The 27,499-nt window shown below is 45.9% G+C and overlaps 1 protein-coding gene across 3 annotated transcripts; it reads right to left on the bottom strand.

The window, feature by feature from the left end:
- LOC144116009 (peptidyl-prolyl cis-trans isomerase NIMA-interacting 1-like) lies at positions 1 to 25,832 on the bottom strand. Of its 3 annotated transcripts, XR_013311675.1 has the most exons (5): positions 25,577 to 25,832; positions 20,338 to 20,547; positions 15,717 to 15,978; positions 13,125 to 13,218; positions 1 to 142 (listed from the first exon to the last, which is right to left on the bottom strand). XR_013311675.1 is itself a non-coding variant. In XM_077650669.1 (4 exons), exons 1-3 carry the CDS (start codon positions 25,626 to 25,628, stop codon positions 15,758 to 15,760), a joined length of 483 nt encoding a protein of 160 aa, XP_077506795.1. In that variant the 5' UTR covers positions 25,629 to 25,832; the 3' UTR covers positions 1 to 142; positions 15,717 to 15,757. The 3 variants fall into 3 exon arrangements, 1 of the variants encoding a protein (XP_077506795.1); XR_013311674.1 differs by lacking the exon at positions 13,125 to 13,218 and having other exon boundaries at positions 15,649 to 15,978; XM_077650669.1 differs by lacking the exon at positions 13,125 to 13,218.
- Positions 25,833 to 27,499: the final 1,667 nt, after the last annotated feature.

The raw sequence follows: 27,499 nt of genomic DNA, 5'->3' as shown, positions 1-27,499 counted from the left end.
TCAGGTCCACGCCTTGTTTTAATTTGTATGTTACATAACCCAACAACCAGCTTAGCACACGTTAAGCACTGCCTCTGGTCCAGCAGCAGGCTCCACTCTCGATCAGCTATGCGATGATCTTGTCTGCCAGGCTTTAAGGACCCTGTTGTGAAATGAGACCAGTCAATGAGCAATTGCAACTCGTGTGCAACCTCTGGTCAACTGCATACAGCACCTGACATCCCACAAACAGGTTACGTTAGGGGGTGAGTTTAACTTTGGTGCAAAGAGATGGGCAGAAGCTGCTCTTAAGAGGTAGGCTTAACACTATTTGCTCTGCCTTGTTTCCCAAACAACAAAACTCTGCCAATTAACTGGCCTGATGTATGATGGAGTTCAACAATTGACTACAGAAGTACACAAAAAAAAAATCAGATTATTCAGCTTTACTGCTTGAAGAGTAAAAAACATAAAAGCCTTCGTCTACCATGCAAAATATCATTGATACCTTGTTCATTTTTGTAAGCCTGCCCAAATAAGAAAACAGACTGCTCAGGCTTGCAGTCATCCCCCTGCCATGGCACACACTTTCATTGCTCACAAGACAAGGCAGGAAATATATTCCAAGATTGCATTTTGGCAGGCTAGCTGGTGCATGATAAGTGAGGAAAAACACTGGTAAAAAAATTCAAAGGATGATTACGATTCTCGCTAATGCGAAATTTGAGTGAAGCTCTGTTGGTGCCTCAGGCTCTGTAGGCTCATTGTTCTGGTTTTCTGGGTCGTTGGCACATCTGTTGACAATATTAGTTCGACAGTAGCATTAGTTGATCAAGAGAACGATGTGTTAGTCTGATAGCAGTATTAGTAGAAGAAGGCAACGATGTGCAGTGTACAGCGCGAGAGTGTGGTGCACTTTAACATGAGGCGTGATTGGCTGCGGCGTAAGCCTAGGGGTCTCAGTCTCTCTAGGCTCATTGTTTTGCTCTGCTGGGTCATCGGCACGTCTGGCGATGATATTAGTTCGATAGTAGTATTATTTGATGAAGAAGACGATGTTCAATGCACAGCGCACGAGAATGTGTATATTAGTCTGTCACATATAACAGGAAATTTGAAACAGAAGTATAAACTAAAGTTTGGAGAAGACCAGGATGACGATGAGCATGACGTGTATTAACCCAAGAATAAAGGAGATGAAGAATAAGTATTCGGTGAGGTGGGAAGAGATGACTGGTGGAGAAGAGAAGGCGACAACAACAACAAGGATGATGTGTACCAACGTCAAGGGATAGCGCCGCGACATAGGGGGGGGGACAAAGAAGCGGAAGTCCCGGCGGGTCAGGAACACCTCGGATGGAAGAGAGCAAAGCTGGCTACTTCTCCGGTGATCTCGAGTTCTACGGCGTCGCACCGTGGACTTCCTGCCGTTCCTGAGCCCATTCCGAGGAGTCAACGGCTGACGCAACCACCTGCTACGGCCGGGTGGTGCCCACACCGCCAACATCACCAGCATCGCCTCCACGGCACTTGAACCGGGAGCTCGTACGACACAGCCAACGACGCCGCCAGCAACACCAGCCTGAGCACTTTGAACGCCACCTCGACGCTGGTTACCTGGATGACATGGACTGGACCCATGCAACGTTGTATCAGCACCAAACCGTGAGCACAAACGCTAGTAGACTGGCTGTTCCCAGGTAGTGTGTATTGGTAGTCTTTGCGTTTTGTGTTCAGTTCGTTAGTTTTGTGTGTTAGTGTTTGTGTCACCTAAGGTGTATTAAATGTACTTCTATGTGGGTACACCTGTCGCCTAGTCCATTCTTTCGGTCCGAGTGTTCTCCGGAGAGATCCGTGACAAAGATAAGTGGTGGGCCTGTGCCAGGATTCATTTCCTTGTTTCTTTTTGTTTCGTCTCGGATCTTTGCGATCGCTCGACGGCAGAAAGTATAGATTTGGCAAAAACGTTAGAACTGGCTTTTAAGCTAGGGTTAAGCAAGAGGCGATGGTCTCTATGAAGAGGAGGTAAAGAGGCACAGAGAGGAAAGGGCGCAAGCACACGCAGACGCTCGCGAGGCAGAAGAGTGGGAGGCTAAAAGAGCAGAACGGGAGAAAAGAGGGATAGAACGGGAGGAGTTTCTTTTGTGGAAACAAGTGCATGTCGCGGGAAAATATGAGATCACGGACGCCGATCAGCGTTCCTTAGCGGCTACAGAATTCCCTAGACCAGCCAGAGTTTGTCCAAGAAAGCTAATGGCTCCTTTTGATGACAAAAGAGATGGTTTGGATATATACAGTCGACGACCAATTTTTCGGACTCGCTCCTTTTGATGACAAAAGAGATGATTTGGATACATACAGTCGACAACCGATTTTTCGGACTCGCTAGGGACCGCGAAAACGACCGAAAAATCAGGCAGTCCGGAAAATCAAATTTCACCGAAAAAATCACTAACTTATTATCAATATGCAGGAGGAAGGCGTCAGTTGTATTGCTCATATTCTAAAGCTCCTCATGACTAAATTTCGCCCCGCGATATGAGCACGGATGAGGACGGCGACCGCTTTCATGAGCGCGGCCTGGCTGTGCTGCCCGCGACATGTCGCCGATGGACACACGGGTTGGGATAAAGTCTAAATTGGGAAGCAAACACGCGACTGCGGGAACTGCACTGTGCCACGGTGGCATCTTGCCTGTCATTGAAACGCCAGTTGTTTACGGTTTTACAATAGAAAAGTCAGGGTTGCGGTGCGTTTTGCCGCGGGTACGCTGGCCTCGCTTTGAAATGCACCACCATTTCATCCTGCGCTCGCCATTTCCGTGGAGCTGTACGCCTCCTACGCGCTTCGCTGCTACCTCTTTCCGTATCCAGGACGAAAGACTCTGCATAGATGAGTCCCGCGAACTCTGACTACAATCAAGAACAGCACGAATTCAAAACCATGCGGGCGTAATGTACCGACTCGCACAGAATTTCAGCATCTGAAGTTAAAAGCTTCCTTTAAGCTTGAATTTAGTTTTGTTTGATCAAGTTTTCGATCTCTCCTGCAGCTTGAATTAATGAGGTTCCACAGTACCCATTACTATATTTTCTCGCATTATGAACCCATTCACATAATGAAGCCGCCCCCACTTTTGTCGGTCAGAATTTACTTTTTTTTTCAGCCTTTAGATTTTTATAGCTGGTTTCTCAGTTTTCGTGCTGTTTGCAGTGCAGACCACTGCCATGATGCTTCCGGCCTCGATAATGTCACTTGTTTATCTTTTCAGGAGAGCTCCTGCCAGAAGGAAATGGAGGGGGGGAGCGCAAGGCGCCAAGATGCTGCCCGCCGCCGATAACACCACCACTTGTTTATTTTTTGAGGAGAGCTCCTGCTGGAGGGCTGGTGGAGGGGAGGGGGAGAGCAGGGCGCGCCGCGAACTTGGCAGAGCGCCAAGGCATAGTCATTCTCGTTTACGCACTCGTCATCACCGTCCTGTGTGTTTTTTTAACCTCCCGTAAAAATGTAAAAAACGCGCCTTTCAGGGCCGGTGTTCCGCAGTTATCCGACGCGAATGGCCAGCAGGCTACCACTAAATTGCGGGATCGTGTCAAAGTGAACAATGCTTAACAGCAGCAGCACCAACACAAACCTGTCTGACGGCGCGGCGCGTTTGTTGATGACGGAAGGACGGACGGACAGACGGAGGTATGACATGATTAAAACTTTTTTTCCTGCGTAATGAACCCTCCCCCCAAACTGATGTCAACTTCTCTGGAAGAAAAGGGGGTTCAATACATGAGTAAATATGGTACATGGCAGGTACGGTATTGGAGACGAGTGCGAACAAGGTCCAAAAAATCGAGCAGTCAGTTCCGGTGCGTCCGAAATTTCAGGCGCTCTTTTACATTGGCTCTATGGTCAATGTCGCGGTGCCGCGAAAAAGTCCGAATAATCAAGCATGACCGAATAATCAGGTGTCCGAATTTTCGGTCGTCGACTGTATCTGCAACGATTTGAACGGATAGCTTTGCGACAAGGCTGGGAGCGCAGTGAATGGGCCACGGCAATGAGCATGTGTTTAGTCGGGGAGGCCCTGAATGTGCTTGGAAGGATACCTGCTGCTGATTCCATGGACTACGAGAAAGTCAAGAAGGCACTCCTCCAAAGATTCGGGCTTAAGGCAGAGGGTTTTCACGAGAGATTTCGCACCGGCGAAATCTGAGAATTCTGAAACCGCTAAGCAGTTTCCTGCGGGCTGACCAACTACTTCGACAGGTGGCTTGATATGTCAAACACAGAAAGGAGTTTTGAAGGGGTGCGTGACAAGCTGGTGACAGAGCAATTTTTAGCATGTCACAGTTCAAAGCTAGCGCTATTCCTGAAAGAAAGTTGTGTTCATTGGATGAGTTTGCTGACACTGCAGACCAATTATTCCTCAAGGCTCAGGGGCTGAGAAATACGAGTAAGGCAAAGCAGGAAACTCAAAAGGTCCTAGAGACAGATACGACAAAACCAAGATCCTATGACGGTGCATCTAAGCAGCCAGTAAGGTGTTTCCTCTGTGGCAAGGTGGGACAGGCTATGTGTCAAGGTTGTAAGAGGCGAGGGCATACTGTGGATGAGTGCCGGTACAAAACGCAGGACCGAGCTGCATGCGTTGTCGACTCTCGGGTAGAACTTGTCACACCACCTGAAGTTCCACAACTGAAAGGAGAGCAAATGCCGCTGGAACATGAGGCGGTGAGTGGAACACCCAAGTCGAAAGGAGCAATGCCGGTGGTGGTTGGGCAAATAGGGAACCGTCCTATATTGGTGCTTAGACACAATGGAGCCAACACAGTTTTGGTTTGGAGAAGCCTGGCGAAGGACGAGGATCTTACAGGGGAAGCGCCTTGTAGATAGCACAGTCAGGTACCTTCCTGAAGCTAGGATTCTAGTGTCTATGCCCTATTATACTGGACAGGTAGTGGCAAAATGCGTAGAACAACCAATCTGCGATCTCATCTCGGGAAACATTACGGGTGCAAGATGTGTCGAGGACCACAATCCCGAGTGGAGGATGCTAGACATTGAGGAACACCCAAAGGAGGAAAGGCCCACGACAGCTCAGGCGGGTGATGGGGCAGTCAGTTTCTCGTCGGCAGTGGAGACAAGAGCTCAAGCGACAGCCCGAGCAACGCAGTGTCCGCTCTCTGTTCCCGTTACGATGTGTCTGAGCGTAACATCGGGCGAAATTGCAATTAGGCAAAGAGAAGACCCGAGCTTGGAAGCCTGCTTTGAAAGAGTTAGGGAAAAGGTGAAAAGAAAGAGGAGTCGTACGTCATTCGAATATCAATTGGTAAACGGACTTCTGCACAGAGAATGCATATTTAGCTCGGGAAGGCGGGTCCAACAGCTGGCGTTACCGAAAGATATGAGAGAGACAGCGTTACTCTTAGGACATGACGCCATTATGGTCGGACACCAGGGTGTTCAAAAAACGGTGTCTAGAATCACCGAAGAGTTCTTCTGGCCAGGTGTCCAGAGTGTCGTTAAACGCTTTGTTCGCTCATGTGACGTGTGCCAGCACACAGTTTCAAAGGGAAGAGTTGGTCCCGTACCACTGGGCAAGATTCCAGCCATCGACCTACCGTTTCAAAGGGTGGCTATTGACATTGTGCGGCCAATCTCTCCAGTATCCGCCAGAGGCACTGGATATGTGCTTACCCTGGTTGACATGGCCACTCGTTATCCTGACGCTATTCCATTGAAGACTGTTGACAGTATCCAAGTGGCGGAAGGTCTTGCAGAGATGTTCTCGCATTATGGATTCCCGAGGGAAATTTTGTGTTACCGGGGCTCGAACTTCACGTCGGAACTAATGAAGGAGGTCAACTGCCTTTTGTCAGTAAGGCAGTTACTAACAACGCCATACCATCCCATGTGTAATGGGCTTGTAGAGCGGTTCAACGGCACCCTCAAAAATATTATCAGGCAAATGTGCCAGGAGAGACCTACTGATTGGGATAGATACCTCCCAGCTCTTTTGTTCGCTTACCGCTAAGTACCGCAAATGAGTCATGGTTTCTCGCCCTTCGAGATGTTGTATGAGAGAACCGCTAGAGGTCCACTTACAATACTCAAGGAGCTGTGGGCTAATAAAGAGATTGCGTCAGATCTCAAGACAACATACACATATGTTCTTAAGTTGCGGAACAAGTTGGAGGAAACATGCAGGCTTGCACATCAAGGCTTGGAAAGGCGTGTGAATGCTATAAGGGCTACTATGACAAGAAAGCCACTCACAGGAATCTGAACCCGGGCGACAGGGTTCTCATCCTGCTACCCACGGATCATAATATGTTACTGATGCAATGGAAGGGCCCCTACCTTGTGACGCAGAAGAAAAATGACATGAATTATGAATTACTGATAAATAGCACTAAAAAGGTTTTCCATGTAAACATGTTGAAAAAGTACGAAGAAAGAGTTCACGTGCGGTGCGCCCCCAAGATAGCATGCTCGGTAGTGGCCGAGGAGACAGATGATGTTGCCAAGGTGCCCACATGCAGTGGGAAGAAAAGTTTAGGATGGGATAAAGTACTAATAAACCCCCATTTGAATGAAGACAGACGATCACAGCTCTACTCCAAATCAGAGGAGATGTGTTTTTGGATGTGCCAGGCAAAACAGAGGTCATTTGTTGCGAATTAATCTCTATACAGATAAGAGCCAACTAAACAGCTTTAGCTATCTCTGGGATGTATCTCTTTGTTGTTGTTGTTGTGTGCTTATACAACGGAGTGTGTTGTGGACATTAACATGTTTATTAAGGACACCATACGGACAACGGCAGTGGTGTGTTAATGTTCCGTAAATGCAATTTGGTGTGCTTTCGGTGTGTGCTTGACATCTGCGGTGTGCTGTGTGCTGGGTCCAGAATCGCCAGAGAAGGTAGTCGGTTGGCTGGAAGGCTTGAAGATGGGGATGATGTGAGCAGTTCTTTATGGAAAAACTCTTGAGAGAGGGGGCCCTTGTCACATATAATAGGAAGTTTGAAATATAAGTATAAACTAAAGAAGTTCGGAGAAGACAACGAGAATGACGATAAGCATGACGTGTATTAACCCAAGAATAAAGAAGATGAAGAAGTATTCACTGAGGTTGGAAGAGATGATTGGTGGAGAAGAGAAGACGAAGATGACAACAAGGATGACGTGTACCGACGCAAAGGTTATAAAAGCGCAAGGGATAGCGTGGGACGGGGGGAAGAACAGAGAAGCGGAGATTCCGGCGGGTCAGGAACACCTCGGATGGAAGAGAGCAACGCCGGCTACTGCTCCAGTTTTCTCGAGTTCTACGGCGTCGCACCGTCGACTTCCTGCCGTTCCTGAGCCCGTTCCGAAAAGTCAACAACTGACGCAACCACCTGCTACGACCAGGGGTGCCTCCAGCGCTGTTGCCACCCATCCAGGTGGTGCCCACAACGCCAACATCACCAGCATCACCTCCAAGGGCACTTGGACCGGGAGTTCGTACGACGCAGCCAATGACACCGCCAGCAACGCCAGCCTGAGCACTTCGAACGCCACCTCGACGCCGGCTACCTGGATGCCACGGACTGGACCCACGCAACGCTACATCAGCACCGAACCGCGAGCACGAACGCCGACCGCTAATAGTAGAACGCTAGTAGTAGACGCTAGTAGTAGTGTTCCCGGGTCGGGCGTTTTGTGCTAGGTTTTTTAGTTTTGTGTGCTAGTGTTTGTGTCACGCAGGGTGCATTAAATGTGCGTCTGTGTGGGTACACCTGTCGCCTAGTCCATTCTTTCGGTCCGAGTGTCCTCCAGGGATCCGTGACATAGTCCGATAGCAGTATTAGTTAAAGAAGACAAAGATGTGCAATGCACACGTGAGAATGTGTTGCAGTTTAAGGGGGGACACTGGTCTTAAAGCTATTTTTGTTGTTTTTTGACCAATCTTAATAAAAATGCATAGACTTATTCAAATTTTTATGCTGATTTCAAATATGCATTTATTTTAGGTGTAGGCCAATTAGTTTTCAAGATAATTAACAATTAATGCCCATTGTTTGAGGCCCAAATAGCAAAATAATGATTTCATCTAAAATTAATTTTAAGGCATGGTTAGATAGCCAGAATAGTGAATTATGAAATGTTGAGAGCAGATTTTTGATATGTCAATTATTACTCATTTTACAACCTTCTGAATTTCAGTATAAAAAATGTGTGTACCAAGTAATGGTAAATTAACGAAAATAATTATTTTTTTAAGGTAAAATGAAAAAATCTGCTCCCAACATTTCACACAGCATACATTAGGCTTTCCATTGCAACCAAAATTTCAGCTCTATGTGACTTGGTTGCTGAGATATCAAGGCCTCAAGACTGCTAGCAGTCAACCATATGCATTTTGAGAAAAGCCCCAAAAACAAGCAGGGGACAGTTTAATAAATATTTACAAGTGCAGTAATATATTTACAATAGGAAATGGCTAGTAGCCACCAGGAATGTAGTCCTTTTGATTGCCAGTAGTATCCAGGTGCCGCTTCTTGAGCACTCCTTGAATATTTTCCGCAATGGAATGCTTTCGAGCGCACTTTTGCTCTCGGCGCTCATCCTTCTCTCGCATTCTTTTTGCGCTCATAGAATTCGTATTGAGGCCCAGTTCCTGTAATATTGCTGCAGAAGTTCTTTTGCTGCCTGCGTTGAACCGCATTACTGCCTCAGCCACGGCAGCCTCAACAGTAAACAATGATGCGTGGCGCTCTTTGGGTGCCAAGGCCCATATCAAAGAGTGTAGGCTTTCATTACTGTTTGGGTTTTACCGCTATGGCACCGCTCTAAGAGCTTCCTATCCGACAGTCGCTCATAGACAGGGAGCAATGCTTTAGCAACATGGGGTGGAATGTTGTACCGATGCTTTGGAGCAGATTCGCCTCGGGCTGCTGCCGCATTTTGCTGGCACCAAGAGTCCAGTCCCGATGGTTTGATGCCTCATCAGTAGAGGTAATGTGGTGGTAGGTGGCCATCACAGCCTTCTGCGTAGCCTCTACATCCCCATTATGGGATTTTAAAGCCCAGGCATAATAGGAGCTTAACTTTGTTATGAGGCTGCCTGTCAGTTTGCCTTTTCCTCCAAGGTTTTCGGCACCTTTGTGTTTGAACAACAAAGTCCGCAATGCTGTTCCCATACGTTTCTGCACGTGGTTTATGCAGTCTTCTTTTTTTACTTTGATGTATCCATACACATCTGCCTCTTGCACAGCTAGAAAAGCCCGACTATCACCGTCCGAAAGCATTGTGGTATAGCGAAGGCCACACTTCTTCAACGACCTTTCAAAAAGAATAAGGGCTGCCTCAACTTCCATCTCTCCAGCCTTTTTTTCTGAGTTTTTTTGGCATAGGTGCCCAGCCCTCCAGGACTGGTATGATGGGTCACCTTTTGGGCCTCGCTCGCAGCCGGCACAGAAGTTGCACAATACAACATAGTCCAGCACAAGCCCGGTAAACAGTTCGATGACGGCTCCCACACCAATGTGGGATGTGTGGCCGCGTGTCATCCAAGTGCCGTCGTATGATACTGCAATATTGCCGGGGTTCCCAAGGTCCAATTCATTATAAAGTTCTCGAACCGACCGTGCACACTCTTGTGCAACTTCTTCGGCTGCACTAGCTGCTGCAGGTGTCAACTTTTTTTTCACATAGTCTTGCCACGTTTTATTGTGGAGACCGTGGTGCGAAACGTTCAGCGATGAAAAAATGTCATTTAGAGCTGTCTGCTGGTTGCCAGTGCTCTGCATTGCACGAGCAGCGAGCACATTCACCACAAAAGGGTTGATCTTCTGATCGCCACGTACCCGCGGCGAACTCCATGTAGACGATGCGTCTCCACAGCTCGCACATTGAAGAGAAAGTTTAACGGCAAGGCCGTATTCTCGCTCATCTTTTACGAAGCTCAAGTCATTGCCGCCACACATTTTACACTTCACAAGTTTCAACAAACTGTTGAGCGATTCCAAACAAACGATCGTGAAGCTTGCCTCGTCGAGCAGACAGTCCGACGTGCTGCCGTCACGTAAACAACGAGACTTCCGCTCCGTTGCTGGAGTTGAGGCGAGTTCTCGCAGTTTTTGTTCAGTCTTCATCTTATTTTGGAGCACATCTGAGGGCTCCAGCATCACTGTATCACGGCGGATGCGGGCGCTGCCGCTTACAGCTTCCCGTGCTGCGGAGCGCGTTAGGCCTACCTGCGCGGCCTCGCCGACACGATCGTTCAGCGCAGGAGTTTCATCATTGTCGGGGCGCACAGCAGGGCGTCTCTTGAGGTTATCGACCAGCGACTTCTTCCTTTTCTTGCCGAATTTATGCCTTGAGTGCACCTTGCGCGCTGAACCAGGCATCGCTGCGCGTTTCTTGCACTGCACGGTCCGGCACAAAGAGTCGCGTCTCCCCGCGGCTCGGGCGCGTCAAGCAGACGCTGCCAGCCCGCTCCACCAATCGGATGACGACCTGCTGTCACGTGATCCGCGGCAGCCAATAGAATTTTGAATACTACCTTTTCTTTTTTGCTATTTTCTCGGCAACCAATGGGCGAACGGAAGTCGTAGTGGCGGGAAATTGAAGGCGAAAGGCGGCTTTTTCAAATGAGACCAAGATGGCTGCGGTGCCGCGCATGAAACGGGAGCTACGCTTTGCGAAATACTGCTGTTTCGGCGCCGATTTCAGCTCAAATTCGGGCGACATGGATTATATAAATTGGTATTGTGAGTAAAATACTGACCTTAGAGGCGAGAAATTTAACAGAGAGGTAGATAAATGATTGCTGATTTCGAAAATAACATTTTCTAAAAACTGATTTTTTCGAGATTTTTCGGCCCGAAAGACCCGTGTCCCCCCTTAACACGAGGTGTGATTGGTTGTGGCCATAGCCTAGTACTCTCGTGCAGTGGCCATTGAAGCTGATCTGTTCATGGCACCGCAGGTTCGAATCCCAGTCGTGGCAGCGTTTATTCTTATTTGTTTATTTATTTATGATTTGGCTCTGTTACACCGATGGCGGCGACATGTCTCAACCTTGATTTCAGCGCTGTTTCCCTCACTTAACAAGGGGGGAAATCAATGCACAAAAGTTGGTGGAAAACCAATACAAAAGTCAATGGCTAGGCGCTGAGCCCTCAACTAATTTTTATTGCCTATACTGTGCACTTCAGTATAAGCACGTAGACAGGTAGGAAGCTGGCATTCCTTGACACAAGTTGACCACCTCAGTGTCTTGTTTAGGTTCACTGCTTTTGCATTTATGGCATTTCTTTTTAGGTTACAGTTGTGCACACATATAAATGGGCATCATATAGCTCGAAATTCAGCTGGGTGTGTTCAGATAAGAGAAATAATCAAGGTCCCATGAACATTTTTTGTTTGCAATAAAATTTTTATATGTGATCACCAAATGTGTCAACACAGAGTAATGGACCTTAGTTTTGCAAGAAGCGCTGTATTTCTTTGGAAAAAAAATCATATATTACTAAAGGTAGAAAAATAGCAAATTTGGATCCTTCCAGAACAAAATATTTTGTGGAACCTGAATCTTCTTTCAGTAATTCTGTGCAAACTTCTTTGGCTCTTGGAATTTCGCAGCAAAAAGAAAAAAAAAATCACTAACACTGTTCATAATATAGTGCATTTCAAGAAGGACACTTCTCAGGATGAAAATGGGACAAGAAGGAGCAAGAACTTCAGGCTATTTTTCTTCATTATTCATCACTCCTTCCTACTACTGTCAGGGAAAATGCGTACTTCTAAATGGGTAACATTTTCTTAGCTGCGTGATGAAATTTTCTGGAACTTGAAATTGTGAAAAATGGGCAACTTTAACTCGATTTTTAAAAAATTATTATAGCTGATTTTCTTCAAAATTTGCCTGAAAGACCTTTATTGTCTGGTACTCCTAGAGCAACAATAAAGTGTAGCATTATATTGTTTTAAACTATACAGTTAAATGCTTAATGCAGACCATTAAACAGGCAAGGGAAAGTAAATGAGGCGCTCGTTATACATATGAAAGAAGCCAACAGCCACGGACACCAAGAAGCATAGGGAAACTTTTTTTTTAATTCGTGGTGTTGATCAGTGGAGATTATTTTATCGCTTAAAGTTAATTGATTAGAAAGCAGAAGAAAAAACAACCACATGCCACCAGTGGGATCCAAACCCACGACCTCAGAATTAAGTGTCCGGTGCTTTACCAACTGAGCTACGGTGACGGCTCAGTTGCTCCAACAACCAACAAAATGGCTCGGAGGTCGTGGGTTCGGATCCCACCGGCAGCATGTGGTTAAGTTTGCGATCGCAACGTTTATAACTTCAAGTAACAGGGGTTTACATGAACATTATCAAGGGGATTTCAGCTACATTTATTTCTCATTTTAGTTTCCGTTCTGCAGTGACCTTTCCAGCCTTCACGCAGAAACTGTACATGACAAAAAAAATTGACATACTTTTCTCAATTTCGTTATATCCAGGCTGTGCGACATTTAGACCAGATTGCCAGCAAGCAAGCTTTACAGATGCGCTTGTAAAGCCCAAAAGCGTTGCTAAAGGCACCAGCGCCCAAAGACAGAGATGGGGATGGGCTGCTGGCATAAAGCAAAGTTCCAGGTTTAGGCAGTTTAAGCAACTGTTGGTTGAAAGAAGCTAAAGGAGGGCATAAAGGAGATGCATCGAAAGGAGGATGGATGGAAGGAGGGGGCAGGCGACGCTGCCAAGAATGCAGTTCAAAACTTTCTGTGGTGGTACAATCACCAGTGACCGCACGTAGCTTAGCTGCTTTCTTTAAGGGCGAGAACCGGAAAACCATAACATACTTCGCAAAGACCGATGTCGGGTGCACAAGGCCTCTGGCATAACTTGGCACAATTTCAGCCAAATCAATGCCTTTGGTGCAGCAAGAGGCAAAAAAAAAAAATAGAATTTGCATCAAAATGGTGCAATTGACGCAGCAGTCCTACCCCTGGCACTATACACAAACAAAGGCCTGCCCTCTGCCAGCACTGCATGAAGATCTGGATATAACCAACTTCACAAAATAATTCGATGTGTAGAAAAATCGCAATAAATGAGCTTATCTGTAACCTAGAAACAAGAATACATTGCACCCACATTGCTAGTGACGTGCTTCTTGCAGTGATGTGCCGCCCGGCAGATCCGCAGCATCCTGGCAGCGCACCCCTCGCTAGACGTTGTTAGGCCTAGCCTGCTTTGATTCAAAGCCACAGCAGACCGTGCATTAGGACAAGCCACTGGCTATCATAAGATGTCTAATGCTGCACCAGTAAAAAAAAATAAGGTCAGTAAATTAAGGTACAGTCGGTTTCTGCAACGCCTTTGGCAGAGAAGTGGTGGCCACTGCTACACTTTACTTAGGTTGGCTTCACTGCATGACAGTGATAGGGCTTGGAAAAAAAGAGACTAAAGGACACCCTCAAGCACATCCCATGTCACATAATCACGGCGTTTCACAGTGCTAGCGCTGTCGGCAGGTGCCCAAGGCCGTGCAGCCAACCTGCCTCCACACACGATAAGTGATCGAAGAGTGCTGTTAGGAGAAATGCCACCAGCAGAGGTGAGGCGCCGTTCTATGCAGAGGGTTTCAGGGAAGACTATTAGTAATTCTCAAAAATAGGTTTTTTGAAGCAAAAATATGGCTTTTTCAGCATAGTATTACCATTGTTGGCAGACATCAGAAAACCAGTGGATCGTCTTAAGTAAAATGCTGGTTAACTAATTTTTAGTAATTAACTTTTGAACTAGTAGAGTTAGGCACCTAGTTCAATTAGATTTATAGCTGGTCGTTAGTAATAGCCAGATCAGTTTTTAGAATTTTGAAAATGCGATCACCTTTGGCACTGTGGCTCGACGAAATTTGGCTTTTTTGACTGGTTACATGCACTTGAAAGGTTGCTTTGCCTCCATGCTTTTCGAAAGCGCATGTATTTTGGCATGATGTAGGCAAATTTTGTTGAGTCACAGTGCCGAGGATAACTGCGTTTTCGAAATTCTAAAAACTGATATGGCTATTACTAACGACCGGCTACAAATCTGATTGCAACCAGTTGCCTAGCTGTGATAGTTAAAAAGTTAGTTGTAATAAATTAGTTAGCCAGCTTACTACTTAAAGGTGCACTGAAGAGGAATCTGAACTCGTCTTTTTACCATGGGAACTCGATCTACACGTTTCGAGCTTTCTTAGAAACTTCAAATTGTCCTGTGCGGCTGGTTTCCTTAATTTAAATCAAATTAAACGTCCCGGCTCCCGCCTTTTTTTGACATCGAAGCTGAAGGTAGGAGGAGTCAACCAACGCGTGAAGTGCCTTTCAGCCAGTCCCGTGATGGCTTTGCTTTCGCTTTTATTTTGTTTTTTTTTTTTTAGAATTCTGTGAATGGATAGTTTCAGTCACAGTCAATGTAGCCACAAATTAGGCCCGTGGAAATAAAAATACGCATGGAGTGGCGAGCCGCCACTGGACTGGCTGAAAGGCACTCCACGTGTTGGTTGATTCCTCCTACCTTCAGCGTTGAGTTAAAATGTGGGAGCTGGGACGTTTAATCCGATTTAAATTAGGGAAATAGGCCGCACAGGACAATAATACGAAGTTTCCAAGAATGCTCAGAATGTGTAGATCGAGTTCCCACGGTAAAAAGATAAGTTAAGACTCCTCTTCGGTGCACCGTTAAGACAGTTCAATGGCTTTCCGGTGTCCACCAACACTGGTAATACTATGCTGCAGAAGCTACATTTTTAACCAAAAAGCCTATTTTTGAAACACCATGTATATTGAATAACCTGCACAATTCAGGTTCAATATACAGTGCAACTTTCCTATATTTTTACACAGGGTTTTCAAGGGTATAATCTGTGCGTTCGATACAGCCACTAATTCATAATATCTGGGCTTCACTGCATCTGTGAGCTTCCTTTGTCCTGTGGTCACACTTACACTGGCTGTGACTCCAAGAGCACAAACTATGTTCGCAGCAGCAATTCTTGCATCCACCTTTGAAATCACCATGCGGTGCAGTTGCACACCCCAGTTCAACAGAACAGATTCCAGCATGTGAAACTAACAGGACTCTATGCGAAATCTTTGAGGCTATGCATATGTCCTGAGCCAAGAAACAGTGCATGAGCACAGCTTCTATTCTACTGTCGGGCAAGAAAACAGCTTTCCTGTGAATCTTTGTGAATTGTTCCTGCAGCCTATAGCAGACCGCATACTATTTTGATTGTTACTACACTGCCCTTCACAGGCACGTATGGTTTTTATTTGTTACTGTTTTGCCACAATGTTGACTGCTATGCCTTTCTTTAGTTTTAAAATTGTTGACTGCCCTCGCTGAGCTCGTCACTGAATTTGTTTCTGGCAACAAACAGTGGCTGCTCCCCTTCTCTGGCTTTACTTTCCATGCACACACACTGCTTTGCGAATGCTGTGGGCTCTTTTTTTCTCTTTGGCTCCCTGAGCACAGCCTGTGCATAGCCTGTGAATGAACCTGCCACTTAAATTAAATGTGCACAAGAATGTGCACGTGTGTTTCTTTAGTTTATCTTGACCAGCTACAGAGTAGATACTCTGTGTGTCATTCTAAGAATAAACCTGCAGGTAATTCAGCACTAGTGACTTGCCTTAGTAACCTGTCCTGGTAGTCTCTGCACTGCTTTTGTGCTCGAAGCAGATTGAAGTGTGACGATACCTGGTGATGAGCCCGGTCGAAGGTGAGGGCAGGTGGTAGACCTAGGCAGCCCGCAAGATGAGATGGACACCAGATTCCGTGAAGACGGGCTCCGAAAGCTCGCCAACATTCAGCGCAAACGCCGCCTCCTCAAAGGGCTTCTGCATGGCACCATGGCCAAATGTGCCGAGGTCACCTTTCCTCTGGGCTGAGCTGCAGTCACTGAACTGGCAAGCAAGCTCCCCAAAGGTTGCCTTGCCTGACACAATCTGCTCACGGTAGCCTGCAACATCACCGAGAATAACTCACTCAGGCAAAGTAGACCTAATGCAGATGCAGTGTTAGTACTTAACCTCCCAAGGCGCAATGGCTAGTCTTCAGAAGGAGAAACAACCTGCACCATTGCTTAATCTCCATCAGCAGCAACCTTATAGTTTGTGGGCCTAAATCCAAGTAGGCCTTTGTGCGCCCAAGTTGCTCAAAACAATTTAGATATTCTTCTGCCTCCACCAGTAAGTAAAGGAAAACCAGTCATCACTATCAGCCTGAAGCAAGCAAGTTGTGTGTAAGAAGAAATTAATGGCAAATTGTTGGATTTAAGGAGGGGCCACTGATTCAGTGCTATTTCCCTAGCTTTTAAGTGGATCAATGAAACTAAACCACCTTTCTCAGTTTCTTATACTGATTTCAGAAATGCCATTGCTTTTTCTATAAATGATTATCACCTTGGTGCAAAGAAAGGCCCAATAAACAATCATTTTTAATGCACGGCGACATGGTCTAATTAGTAAAGAGTGCAATGTTCAAAGCAGTTTTTCTATTTTAGACTTAGTAGTGATATTACAGCACTTTGAATATCAACATTTAGCGTGTACCTATTAAGCACTGCTGGAGTTTACAAAATCATATTTTGCAAACACTGCACCTTCACAGTGGTGGGAATAGCCAAGATCATTTTGGAGCAGGCTTTGTAGCAGGTGAAAACTCAATTTGGACTTGCTTTATCGTGTTTTGTAGCAGAAGTATGATTCATGAGAAAGGTAAAAATGCGAAGAATGAGGGTGTTTCAACTCACTGACACCACGGATCAAAAAATGACAACACGCTGCATCAAGTCTTTAATGGTGCAGGGTTGTGGGTAGTTGTCCTGGCCAGATCTCTGTGTTTTTAACCAATACATGCCGAACCTTCAGAAATTAGAACAAATTCATATATTTTTTATATAAAATATTTATTGAACTTCAAAATAAGAGTCGTCCTTTTATTGGTGGAAACATTTTTCGCGACACCAACTTTTGAGCCATCCTTAATGTAGGATATCAGGCAAATTCGCTACCTGCTACGTGTGGTAAAGCTTCAGAAATTTCACATCAACTTTAAAATCACATCTGTCATTATGTGCAGTAGGGTTCTTACGAAAATGTGCAAAAAAAATTTGTTTTTTCTTGCAGAATCAAAATGCAGGAGATGAGGTCGAATCTGAAAATGGCGTCCAGAAAAGACTGGCGGATCTTTCTGAATGCACACAATGAAACCCTTGAACACAAAATTTATAGCCTCTTGAACCTACGATAGCAGGCGCAAGCTTTTAAAAGAGTATAGACACCTAACTTTTGGGTGTGTGTTTTCTTGGCTGTAATAATGCATAAGGCTCTATTATACATGGATCACCACCTGGTATTCTCCTACAACCGCTAAACCGCTAAATAATTTATAATACCATTTCTTTCTCGTGCTGTTTCAGTTTCAACAGCCAAATGAGGACTTTGATGTCATTGTGTGCTGCTTACAGGTCACCTGAGACATGAAAAAACTGCAATATAATCGTTGCTTCAACATTCGTTGTCATTCCAGCTCTTGAGGAAGGCTGGCTTCAGCACTGCAGTAAATTAAAACGATGAACCAGCGATTATATGGATGTTTTTCTATGCCGCATGTGAAACAAAAACACTCTTTGATGTCACAGCCATTGTTCCGCTGTTGAAACCGAAACCAAAACAGCATGACGGAACAAATTCGATTATAAATTATCTAGCGGTCGTAGGCGAATATCACATGGTGATTCGTGCGAAGTAGTGTCTTCCACATCATTGTACAGAAGAAAACATGCCACCAAAATTAGCTGTCTATACTCCTTTAATAAACTTTCAGATGCACTGCACAAAAAAGTGGTGTCCTACAAGTATGACGCTAGGCACATATGAGTTAAATGCGCCCAAATTGATTTATTATTTAACAAAGAAAAATGAGCAAAATTTCGTACTGTTAACATTATGGTAAACTTTTGAAGCTTGAAGTTTATTTCCATTATTTCTCTGCACAAAAGTTGCAGAGAATGTTGAGAAACCCCCATTTTAGTTGTTTTATGTCAATATCGTTTTAGCCTGGTTTCTTTGTTTGAAACTTGCAGCCCGCGAGATTTAAAAACTGCCCCGTGAACGCCCTCCTGTGTCACGATGTTAGCACCTTCAAATGTGCTCCAATTGAATGAACTCAGGAAAACCTAGGGTGAACAACCAGGCCACTGGTCACAGAGATGAGTGCATCCACTTTGCTTCATTAGAGTTATAATGCTGCAGCAGGAGCATGTCCACACCGTCACCGTTTCACGGTTGCAGTCCAACATTGCCACACCCCTTGCAATGAAGCATTTCGTCAAGCATGTGCAGCCCCCGCCACACCTCAAAGAGCACCAATGTTTTCTTTTGCTGACAAGTTTGGTGTTGCCATGAGCTCCTCACATCCTTCACTGCCTCCTCTTAAGTGTGCGCACCGAAAAGGCTCAGTTGAGACTTCACACCATAACTATAATTCAAGCTTGTGTGGTGGACGACGTCCAGCAACAAAACAAGCTAGCTCAAGATCATGCGTGTACAATGTGATAGCAGTTCAGTAATGTACATATTTCTTGTTTTATCGCAACAAAGTTTCTCCCAATCCCACCCCATCATCAGAAGTGGTTCAGTTTAGCCAGAAATCCTATTCATACAAACCAACTTTTCATGCCGAAAATTCGAATAAATGTCGTTCTGCTGTACAAATAAACCGAAAGCTCGGATGTTGGCTGTGCTGTTATAGCGAGCGCTAATGAGGTCCATGGAATCGAGTTATAGACTGGAGCACACCTGAAACCTTTCTTGATGTCTTACACTGACCTTATGGGACAAACGACAGTGCTGCACAAAAACCCGATAAAGCTAGCAGGACCCAAATTTTGCACTACTTGAGGCTTTTAACAGCAATTTTTTCTTTGCATGCCCATTCGCCATGTATGTATGGGACAATGTTGGCAGCACCTCCGAAACAGATGTGAAATTTGGTGCACACTGTCTACTGATAGTGAGTGGTGAAGGGCTATAAAGCGAAACAGGACGGCTCGATTCCATAGGTCATCTTTCTCGTCCAGAGTCATGTTTCTGCACATTAGATGGTAGCCTCTAAAGCAAAACAGGACGGCTCGATTCCATCGGTCATCTTTCTCGTCCAGTGATGTTTCTGCACATTAGATGGTAGCCTCAGCCTCTTCGCATTCGCCACAGCTCTAGGTTGCCGGAATAGTATTTTGGCACAGCCTTGGCGCAATTTTATAAAATAAATCAATTTGTAGCAGCACGTAGCACGTGCAATGTGCTGGCACATGTTAGCGCAGCATTCCCACCACTGCCTTCAGCTTGCCTTAGCAAAAAAAAACATCTCTATCTGTCCTAGATGCAGACGTATCGACGTACCATAACAGCCAGGTGTCCAAGATTTGCATGCCATTTTATCGTCTGCTCCTTCTTAAATACAGCCCACAAAATGTTCTGAATTAGATATTACGGTCAAAATACCGATTCTGGAAAGGAAAAACTTCGCAAACTTTGTTGAGTTTGAGATTTGAGAGTTTGAGGTTGAGTTTGAGAGTTTGAGCCGTAGATTTAAAAAATACCATTCTGAGAAATTCAATTTCTTAGCCATTTTTTTTGGTCCCAAAGACCAGTGTCCCCCTTAACGTCCCGAAGCAACACAGTGGCTACGAGGAACAGCTTAGTGGTGGGCTCCGGATAAATTTCAACCGCTTGGGGATCTTTAATGAGCACTGACAATGTGCAGCACATGGGCAACTTTTGCACTTTGCCTCCATTGAAACACTGTTCTGTGGCCGGGATTGATCCCAGGACCTCTGGCTCAGTAGCCGAGCACCCTAACCAGTGAGCCTCTGTTTACAAAGCATGCTAGCAATACCTGGAACAAACTCGTCTAAAATTACGCATGGCATGGCACAAGCAATACGGGAGAACCATAGAAGAACCACATAAAAGACACCAGTGGTCCTTCCTTACAGTGGTAAAGGCTAAGGTGCAGCACAAGAGCCATCAAAAAGCCTGCGATACTGCCATGTAAAAGTCCTTCTGTATAGAGCAGCACAAGTATACAAGTGCACTGTTCCCAACCCAAAAAAACTCAAATGTGTTTGATGGTCTTCAAAATCTACTGCTCCCATCCAGAAAACAACAGCAGGGGAGGACCACAAATCAAAGGGGAAACTAACCTTTGCCCCAAGTGCAAGCTCCAATAAACACCACTCAAGAGCCAATAAAACTGGGACACCCGTGAAAAACCCCACCACTGAGAGCCATACAGAGTAACTGCGCAGACTCACCCTTGATGAGAGCTAGTGCCTCCTCTTTTGTTCGGGTGATCTTTTCCTCGCGCCAGGAGGATGGCCGGCGTGACTCGCGATGCTTAACGAGCAGGTGTGAGCACCATATGTGGCCCTTTGGTGCGCTGGTTGTGGACCGAGCCTTGGCTGGCTCCTTGGGCAGCTCCCATTGGCTCTCCTTGGTGAGCACGTTGAGGTAGTACGGCTCACCTGCAGTGCCCCATGCAGCACAGGCTTGATGGTCAGCATTGCCACTCTCCACAACCGGAGTGGTAGACCACCGCAGGAGGTTTGTTCCCCACCAGGGGCATTACATCTTTTGCATCAAAGAAAAGATTCACAAAAATGGTTGGCTTCTTAGATATCTTCGCAAAGTGAGCCATTTCATCTTGCCATAGTTTTTGCATGAATATAGAGTAAAGCTTATGTAGCTGTGCACAAAACACTGGAGGATCTCTTTTGGGGTACAGCATGTGAGCTACCATTTTGCAGTTCACCCAGGTCTCAACGCGATCATGGGGATCAGCACATGCTGCCCCCATCGGGTAAATTACTGCTGGCTTGTTTCTTGTTTTGGGAGCTGAGTGGCTCCAAGTACATTCTCCATGTACTGCCAGCATGCCGCACGCTTTAAATTGAAATTTCCATTATGAAAAGCAAAAATAAAGCCAATACTTGTCACACTGCATTCGAGGTGGTCTTGCAAACCTCAAATAACAGTTTTTCCATCGCCGTGTGTACACTGCATGCAACCAGGTCACAGAACAAGGCTGCTTGTGTCAAGAACAGGCTATCATGCCTTTAAGCATGTATAACAGCACTACAGTGAAGTTTTTTCCATGCACAAGGTGAATGACAAACTGCACAAATATAGATATATTCTCCACAAGCGACAAAATGGTGACATAATTAACCCTTTAATGACCAGATTGTGAAGGAATCGCGGAAAAAAAGTCATTATCTCTACTTTATGCTAGCTAAGGTACCCACATTCAAAAGCCAATACCAAAATTTTGTTACAGTTGCTGAAATTTGACAAATAAGTGCATTACCATTAAGCAACAATTAGCACCTGGTCCATTTTGTGCAGCTAATCTAATTCGTGCAAAAAAGCACCAACTCAAAGTCCTTCAATAACTCTTAAAGGGCCACAGAAAGGGGCGTTTGAGCTTGGCTTTAAAATGCTTGCACTACGTAGAGCGCAGGCCACCGAGCATCCATGCCGCGTAAGAGACCTCAGAAGCGGGCGGGAAATTTACGATACATTTTTAAAAATTCCCCCTTTCGCACCTCGCGGCGACGCACGGTGCTGGGCTTTCGCACAAAAACCTGGCAGACGACATCACGTCTTGCAAATGACGTCAGCAGCTGGGGGTTATCATTGGTTCACAGCGCCAAACTCTTTCAGACGTCACGCGCTACAGCAGCCGCGGCCACTCCGCGCGCGCCGCAGCTAGCGGAGGTAGGGGAGGGGCCGAGTGAGTGGGGCCGGTGTAGGAGCGCCGCTGTTTTGGCGTGCAAGAGGGAAAGGTGCGAAGACGCGGAGGTTCAAATTTTGTCTGCATATAACTCAGCTTCCACAAAACGCATTAAAATAATTCTTGCTGGGGGATAATTATGAACTGTCATCTTTTAACATCCCTGACATATTGCACCTTTATTGAGACCCCCTTTCTGGGTCCCTTTAAAGTCCAGGGAGAGTGTACAATTTTTTACCCTATGAACTTCTTCCTACTTTTCCCGCAAAACTTGTCAGAAAAAAAAAAATAATAAGGATTGTTGAACACTGGCTGCAAGATGCACATCAGCACCCTCATTTCCTTCATACAGCGTCCTTACAGTGGCACCAAACATTTTGATCACAAAGCACTAGTTACTAAGAACATATTGACATCAAACATCGCATGCAAGCTCCATGCAGTAATGTGTAAGTGGCATGCAAATGGTACGTCACGAATCCGTGATCCTATTCATTGAAGAATTCAAGACACCTTGCACCAAAAGGCTGCTGCAAGGCATTGTTCACTTTGCAGGAGTGTAGCGCCAGATACCGAAATGAAATGCGAAGAAAAAAAAATTTTTTATTCTATTCTAGTCCCAAGAAATAAAACAAAGTAAATAAAGTGAAACGATTTTACGCATGTCTCATATAAATGTCACCAATAAAACGCTGCATGCATTTTTGTGTGCAACAGAAGGAGGAGTACCGATGTGACAAACACTCTTGTTGCTGTACTTAACCAAGAGAAAGGCATCCTATCAAGAGCACACTAGAATTTCAGCGGTAATTTTCAGTGGGAAACCAATGAAAAATGACCCAAGCCAAGAAAATGCACTGCAGGCCCGAAACGTTTCTTACACTCTGAAGGCCACTTTATAAAAATAATTTCAGTTTTATGAAAATAACAAGTGATTAGTGCAAAATCTGATTTTTTTATGTGGACCCCAGTGGCCACAAGTATTTTATCTTATCTAAATAGGGGTTGGACTTTTCAGTTTCTATTTCTCAGAAATTCAGCAGTCTTATTTCTTTGTTTATTTTAGAACACAACTTTCGTTTTTTTCCCAGAGAATATTTCCTATGCATGAATTTATTTTTCGCAGTGAAGTATGTGATGTCTGTGTGTGGTCAAAAGTGATGTAGAGTTTATCTTTGCCTGTTTTTTTTTTTGGAACATGCAACTCATGTAGCAGTAGTTAACACACAAACGATGTGTTAAGAGCCACTCTAGCAAAATGAAGTCATACAGTCGTAACAAGAAGTAAACATGCTTAAGTTAAATGTCCTGGTCGTCAGACAAACGTATACACAGACATTTAGTTCTGGAAACCTGGTTGTCATATTCTGGTTGCACTCGGCGCTGAACGAGAGCACCATGCATCATATGGTCCGCGTGGTGACAGCAGCGATACTGCCGCTCCACCGTCCCAGAGGCCAGAACAGGACTCTTTCATTCAGTTTATACACAGTTTTGCGTTGACTTGCTTTTTACGATTCCAAAAGTTGTATGTCCTTACAAACAGTAGAAAAACCTACTTATCCAAGTGACACTGCTAGGCCGGTGATAAGTCTGAGCAAATAGCACTGTGCACTAGCCGACAGCACTTAGCTAGCAGGTAAAGCCTCCCATCTACAACTGCATGTCAGGAGTTCACGGACCACTGCCCCTAACTCACAACGATGATACTAAATTCCAAAGATACCACTGTTTTACAGCGTTCCTGGTTCCAGCATTTTTTTCTTTTTTTCCTGTGACCTACACCAACTGGTACTAAATAGTCAGCTCATTGTGACATCCATGCTGTAAATATTGACCTTTTCCAATTAAAACCAAATTTTGAAAAATGAACAGGGCGTACTTGTATAGCTGGTTTTCGATTTACACTGAAAAGCCCAACCTCCACAATAAAGCTTTCATGTGTGGGAGATGGCTTAAAATTATCTTCCTTTTTTTACATGTGGCTGGTAGTGGTATGTGGGATTTAATGTCCTGAAGTAACTTGCTATGAGGGATGCCTCAGTGGAGGGTTCCTCATAGCCCAAGTGACATCAGGGCGTTATTGTTGGGTTAAACCTGTAAAAAAATAAAAAAACACGCATAAGCAAGTCCCAGAGAGTAGCAAAGTTAGCTAGGCAAAAAATCAAAGGAATAAAAATAAAAATGAATCTGGTAGCAAAAATCAATAAGAGCAATGTAGATGGAAAAAACGCCATTTTTGATTACATGAATGCAGTTTGTTGAAATGGCATGAAAAAATACAGGCGTTAAGTGAAAGAAACAGGGCACATAACTACAGGAGAAGAGGAGTGCAAAATTAGCAGTCAAGATGCGTAATGCAGTTTGCCAGGAGTTTTCATGATGCTAGACAGGTCTCCGGACTTAAGTTGAGAATGCAATTTTTCTGTGCTACTTTTCAACCACTCCAAAGTAATATTTCAACTTTTTTTTCTTTCACCAAGTTACATGGATGAGAGCACACATTCCAGGCTATTTGGTCTTTACACTGCCGGTAATTGTGTGTGAAGTGCCGAATCAATGCCTTCCTCTTCCTTCACCGATGCCCCGCACCCCCACATGACCACTTTCAGCCCCGAGATTACTTTTACTTTGCAGAACAGTATCCGAGAAACCATGTATTTTGTTTGTAACTTTCCCCGCACAGCAACAAGGCAACCAGCACACACCACGCAAAAAAGAAAAGATGTAAGCACTGTCTACTTTTCCTCTGCTCACCGAGATCAGTGTATCCATTTCATCCGTCACAAGAATTGACACCAATGTCCCCAGTGTGATAGACTAGACCCGACAATGAGGCATCAGGAGCCTAACACATGGCCTGAGCACAGCCGGGGCCCAAGCTGCTGCGGCGGCGTCAAAACGCACAGTACGAGGGCGCAGGATCAACGATGGCCTTGAACGAGGCGAAATGCAGAATCTACCCACAGAATTATAGTGTCAACGCCATACAGATACCAAAGCCTCGTGCTCTCACACACACACGCAGCTCTTTTTCAGTACGCACACGCTCAACCGGACTCCCTTAACTGGCGCCTTTCCGTGCACCTCCCGTGTTCACAATGTGTCCGTGAAAACAAGAAGCCACGTCCCCTCTCTCAACGATCGGTTTCGCTGTGGCGACGAGACCGCCTGCTTACGCCGTTATAGCGTCTTCAAATGTAACAGCGTAGAATGCAATGCGTTCGACACGGATGGCAGCTGTATTCCGTACTGCGCGCAATAGGATCGCTTTGCGGGATCCGCTAAGCGCCAACAGCCGCGTAGCGTCAGCGGTTCCTACGTGCGCAGACAGCACCATTCAATTACAGGCAGCTTCGGTGTGGTGCGCGGCGCTTCCGACTTTTCGTACACCTGGCATCCTGTAAACTTCGACGTCGTTACGTCGGCCAGGGGGACACTCAAAGAGGCCTGAAAGCGCACATGCAATTAGTAATATGGCACGACACGGCTCGGTACCCAAGCTTACAAAGCGCCAACGTTTCATACTACTACTCCGTGATTTCGCGATGTCAAATGACACGCCTCCACCACGGCGAGCCACAAATCGAGCTTGTCTGAGCCAACAAATGCGGGCAAAACAATCGCCATCTGATCGAGGCCTAGCTTTTCCGAATCGAGCCTTCTAGCAGTCTATTCGCCACCTCGCGTCATCACATTTGATTCCATAAACCGCAAAGCGCTGAAAGAAAAAAACGAAGTGAGATGCAAACCACGCGCACCTGTCGAACGGCTCACTCGTTTTTCCCATCCGGGCGGTAAATCAGCCGCCATCGTGATAATCCGACTCGTCTGGATAACTGGTTCCTGTTGGCTCGATGTCTGCTGAGGCAAACCGACACGGGACAGAGCCGTGCGTATAATTTCACTTTCGGCGACGGTTGCTGTCGGTCTGTGATCGCGTCGTAACTCGACTTATTTCGTGCATTTTCTTCTGTGTGATCACATGCTGCTGTACTGCAACGGCCGGGCGGACGGGCACAGCTGCGATGATTGCGCGCGTGTGCCTGGTGGGAGGGCGCGCTTTTTGAGTGCTATGGACCGTGCGACTGCTCCCGATGTTTTGAATGTACTTTTGTAATGCGTTGTTTTCCGGAACGTACTTGATCTCTCTCTCGCGCGTGCCTGTCGGGGCGAACGAAGGGCGCCAAGTAGACGGACGGTGAAATGACAACATGCAGGGACCGACCCCGTCGACGCGTGGGTGCATGTATGGCTCGACGAATGAATTGGCCCAGTAGCTGAGGCGGCACCGTTTTTACATGCCCGCGGTGTGAGAAGATCGCCATGACCCGAGCCCCAGGCAGCACAAACTGAGATATAAGGCGTCTTGAAAGCAACTATCCAAACGAAACATGTGTGGAAAATCCGTTTTCAGCTGGTCAACGTCTTAAATCAGTCACATCAAATCAGCCCGGGTGAAACGACGTTTCAGAGTCCGTCTTCTAGACGTAGTCAATAAGCTTCTAAAAGTAGTCTACGGAATACCTCTTCCAGACATCGCAAAAAAAAAAACGTCTAGAAGTGAGCAAGAGGAAGATATTTTCTATGCGAATGCAGGTAGTTTAAAAGGTGCTTGCAGCACGAAATTTGCAGCCTCCATTTTTGTTCCCGCGGATTTTGCGTGTTTTGCTCAGGAAAAAGAGGTGCTAGAGCACTGTGGGCCCACATCAAGCTTGCACCGTGCACAGCACAACCCTGCAAGCTTGATGCTGGCGTCCATATATATCTGTTATTACGCGTAAATGAACAGACCAGTTAGGCGAAAAGAGCGCAAGGAAATGCGTCGATATTGTTTTGACTCAGATGTTAAATGTGCCCTCTACTTGGCCAGCTAGCGTATGGCGGCTTTGACTTTGGCAAAAAAAAAAGTGCTTTTGTGCTTTTAGTACAGCTCCAGTCCACCGTAAATAAGTGCGCGCATTCTTCGCCTGTCCGGATATTGATTCATCTGCCTACGTAAGCACTGTGAATAAATTATCATGAGCGAAAGCAGATTCTGTATACTGACTTGATAAAAGAAGCGAATCAAGCCATACCGATGCATGCAAACAAGATAGGCGGTGTACTGCGACAATAATGGGTCTGCCCTTAAAAACGAGCACTGCTCAGAACTCGAGACTGGAGAACGGGATTGTGGGGGAACAGACGCAGAGGGGTATGCGGAGCGAGTAGCATGGAATGTGGTTCCCGAGTTCTAATCCAGGACACGTGGGAGATATGGGTCGAATGACGCACTTACCGTCGCTGGTACAGGACAATGACAACGGGCGGCGGTGGCAGGCAAGTCCCGCAAGAGCAAGGGGGTGTCCAGGACCACGCACCACAAAGAGTGGTGTGTGCTGCAGTTGGCTGGCGACCTCATCTGCTGCAGCGACATCACCAATCCAGGCAGCACAATCCACCACACACCGCCACCAACTTCGCCCAGGTAGCAGCAGAGCACGGAGACATTCTAAGCCCAGATGAGACGTAGTACGTACGCCGCAGCAGCTCCACAGAAGATGTGAGCGACGAAGCACACGTAGAGGTGACCAGTTTCCTGAGGTCGGACGGAAGCACTGGTAAATGGTATACACTCAGAGGCAAGCTTACGCAATACGGTGGAAACGCCGCGCGCGCGAGCAGGGGAAGATCACCGCGAG

The sequence above is a fragment of the Amblyomma americanum genome, chromosome 1 (genome assembly GCF_052857255.1).
Source record: "Amblyomma americanum isolate KBUSLIRL-KWMA chromosome 1, ASM5285725v1, whole genome shotgun sequence".
Lineage (NCBI taxonomy): Eukaryota > Metazoa > Arthropoda > Arachnida > Ixodida > Ixodidae > Amblyomma > Amblyomma americanum.
Note: the sequence above shows the minus strand (reverse complement) of the source record. Positions and strands in the feature narration are given on the sequence as shown.

Bases quoted from the DNA above. Each gene is read 5' to 3' on its own strand.
- LOC144116009 (XM_077650669.1), bottom strand. From the start codon at position 25,628: ATGGCGGCTGATTTACCGCCCGGATGGGAAAAACGAGTGAGCCGTTCG. The intron at 20,548-25,576 runs GTGCGCGTGGTT...GGGGCACTGCAG, and splicing joins ACGAGTGAGCCGTTCGACAG to GTGAGCCGTACTACCTCAAC. The intron at 15,979-20,337 runs GTGAGTCTGCGC...GTGATGTTGCAG, and splicing joins GGCACTAGCTCTCATCAAGG to GCTACCGTGAGCAGATTGTG.